Here is a 3,499-nt window from a genome sequence, read left to right on the forward strand (position 1 = left end):
TTTATGAAACATCTATCTTGGATTAGATCTTTGGATTTCGAAGCTTTAACACCATTAAGGGTAAAGACTCTTCCCGTGGCCTTTGGATGTCCAGTTTGACCATTCGGGCCTCCACCATTTCGCTCTTTCTTGGGTCGTGAACAATCTCTTTGAGTGTGTCCCTTTTGTCCATAATTAAAACATGTTGCGCCTATATCAGGACAATTCGAGGAGATGTGCCCTGGCTTACCACATCTGTAACAAATGATATGAGTGGAGAAAGTATTGGGCTTGCTACCACTACCACCTGCAAATCCCCTAGCAACAGTCCTCTGATTGTCATGGCGGTTACCATATTGCTTAGGGGGTTTCGAATATGGTTTTCCTCAATGTTGAGGCCCATTCTTTTTGTTCCTCATTGGACCTGTACTCCAATAATAGGCCGCCCTATCTCGGGAGTCTTCATCCCAAATCCGGCACATGTTAACCAAAAGTGGGAACTGACGAACACCTTGGTAATTCACAGCTTGCTTCACTTCAGGTCGTAAGCCATTTAGAAACTTTACACACTTGAAACTTTCACCATCTCTCCCTTGATAATGGGGAAAGTATCTCACCAGCTCCTCAAACTTGGCTGCATATTCAGCCACAGTCATACTTCCCTGCTTAAGCTCCAAAAACTCCATCTCCTTCTTGTTCCTAACATCCTCGGGAAAGTATTTCTCCAAAAACACTCTCTTGAAGATATCCCAGGTCACATCTTGACCTTTAGCCTCTAGGCATTGGCGAGTATTCTCCCACCAATACTCAGCCTCTTCCACTAGAGTATATGTACCAAAAGCAACCTTTTGCCCCTCCGAACATGCCATAACTCAGAAAATTTTCTCAATTTCCCTTATCCAGTTCTGAGCACCATCAGGGTTGTATCCTCCATTGAATGAAGGAGGGTTGTTTCGTTGGAAGCGATCCAACCCCTGGTACTCAATAGCTCCACCAGCTTCTCCTCTATTCGGATTCCTTATAGCCTAGGCTAAGGCTTGAAGGGCATCCGCTATCGCATGATCATTCCATCCAGCCATCACTCCCTATACACACCAGGGAGTTATACATGGAAGGAATACACACAAACAAAGAACCACACAACAATCACAACCATCACAAATTCCTACTCTGTTACTCTTGAGAGTTGACGCCTCGAGACATTAACACCCATTTCCATCATTTTTATTTTTTGATCGCTTGCCATATCATTCCATTGCCCTTCATGAATTATACAGATGGCCAGTCTAATAACCCATGACCCGACATTGAAATTCATGGTATAGCAGACATCAGAAAAACAAATTCAATATGACTACAACAATCAAATCTCTATAGCTCATTAAAACACAACTAGTGAGTAAGTGCTAATAGCAAACAACGAACATCAGCAAACAACCAACACCAAGCATTCAACAAAACAACCAGAGAATGCACAGAAAAACATAGTAGACTCACAACTCACTGGCTGAAAGGTTTGACCTGCTCTGATACCACTAAATGTAACGACCCGCCTCGTCGCTACGGTATCCACACTCTAATATTCGATAATTTCAATTTTTATAAAAAGAACTCCCTTAATTTTTGCTTATGAAAATAGAAGTGATTTTGTCACAACATAAATTCATCCAACAACACGCCATTACTCAAGTGAATATGCATAATTACATAGAAACAATAATTCGGTACATGTCATACACATAACAAAAATTAAATTTGTTCATAGATATAATTAAAATCCCAATTTTACATCTTTAACTCAACAAAATAAAACTTAAAAACCAACTATGGAGGAGTTGATTAAAAAACACAACTCTCTCCCAAAATAACGCCAACGTCATCACGTCAGCTTGGCGGCTCCTCACCAGAATCTTACTCCCTGCACCCTGTTAGACAAATGGCCTCAGTTATCTTAAGAAGGGGGGGGGTTGAATTAAGATAACAATAACTATTCCCTAATTTAAAATTTCGCTCTCTCTTTTTAGATTAACAATGCACCCTTAACATGAATTACTAAAAAGGCAATTCAGAATAAACTTCTCAAAAGATAAATAGCAATAATTAAAAGAAGTTTAAGGGAAGAGAGAAATGCAAACTTGATTTATACTGGTTCGGTCACTTCCTATGCCTACGTCCAGTCCTCAAGCAACCCACTTGAGATTTTCCACTCTCTTTGTAAAATCCTTTTACAAAGTCTGAATCACACAGGGACAACCCTTCCCTTGTGTTCAGGAATCCTTTACAACAAGAGACCCTCGGTCTCTTAACCCCTTTTCAGAAGTAAAAAGAAAAGAAGAAGAAATCTCTCTTGAAAGAGACAGATTGTACAATGAAGATCAATCACAATTCCTTATTTGAATATGCAAGTGTTTGACCAAGGAATCTTTGAGAGGATAAGACATTTCAATTTAGAAAAACTCTCTTAATCTTTTGAGAGGATAAAACTTTTTGGGCAATCAAAAACTCTCTCATCATTCGTGTTTCCAAGTCACACATAAATAGACCTTTGATAGCCATTCATAAACCATTTGAATAGATGTGACTCTTGAAAGTTATTTTCTAAAAATCTCCTCTGGTAATCGATTACAATAATTGTGTAATCGATTACAGGCTTTAATATTTGAATTAAAACGTTTATTAACTGCTGGTAATCGATTACCAATATGGTGTAATCGATTACACAGTCTAAAATTTGAATTCAAATATTTAGTAGCTGTTGTAAACCATTTTTGGCCACTGGTAATCGATTACATCCTCTGGTAATCGATTACCAGAGAGTAAATCTCTTGAAAAACACTTTTTAACATGCATTACTTGGCCAAACCTTTTGCTATATCAATTAGGAATTTCCTTCCTAATGTACAAGTGATCATCTTAATGTTTGTGTCTTGTATTCTTGAATCATTGTCTTGAATTTAAACTTGAAAAGCGCATTTGCATCATTTGCATCAAATCATCATGATCATCATCAAAACATCAAAGTCATTTGCTTCTACAATCTCCCCCTTTTTGATGATGACAATATAAGTCCTGAAATCAAGATTCAAGCAAACAATGTATATATATAAAATTTGCGTTTACTCCCCCTATGTTTTGGAATTGATGATCACTTGATTTCTAACTTCTATCAATTGATTTCTAAGCTTTTTGATCATCATCAAAACACCAAAGATATTCTACAATCTCCTGCTACAATCTCCCCCTTTTTGATGATGACAATCCCTGAAATCAAGACAAGCTATATACAAGATGATAGCACGTTTACACAACCCTTACTCCCCCTATCTTTTGGCATGTATGCCTAATTTTACTTAATTCTAATTGATTTCTAACCCAAGCTTTCTCAAGTTCTCTCCCCCTTTGTCAACATCAAAAAGAACTAAGCAATACAAACAAAAACCAAACATAGCCAAACATGAAACCAAAATAAATCCACACATTGTTATAACCGACCAAAGCAAAGTCCTGAAATATAATAATA

General features: G+C 37.6%; 1 protein-coding gene across 1 annotated transcript; it reads right to left on the reverse strand.

Moving 5' to 3' along the window:
- Nucleotides 1–365: 365 nt before the first annotated feature.
- LOC114404960 lies at nucleotides 366–848 on the reverse strand. The gene has a single exon (XM_028367672.1). The coding sequence runs from the start codon at nucleotides 846–848 to the stop codon at nucleotides 366–368; it is 483 nt and encodes a 160-aa protein (XP_028223473.1).
- Nucleotides 849–3,499: the final 2,651 nt, after the last annotated feature.

This window comes from Glycine soja, chromosome 3 (genome assembly GCF_004193775.1).
Source record: "Glycine soja cultivar W05 chromosome 3, ASM419377v2, whole genome shotgun sequence".
Classification (NCBI taxonomy): domain Eukaryota; kingdom Viridiplantae; phylum Streptophyta; class Magnoliopsida; order Fabales; family Fabaceae; genus Glycine; species Glycine soja.

What these genes read in the sequence shown, in the direction of transcription:
- LOC114404960 (XM_028367672.1), bottom strand. Translation starts at nt 848, where the DNA reads ATGGCATGTTCGGAGGGGCAAAAGGTTGCTTTTGGTACATATACTCTA.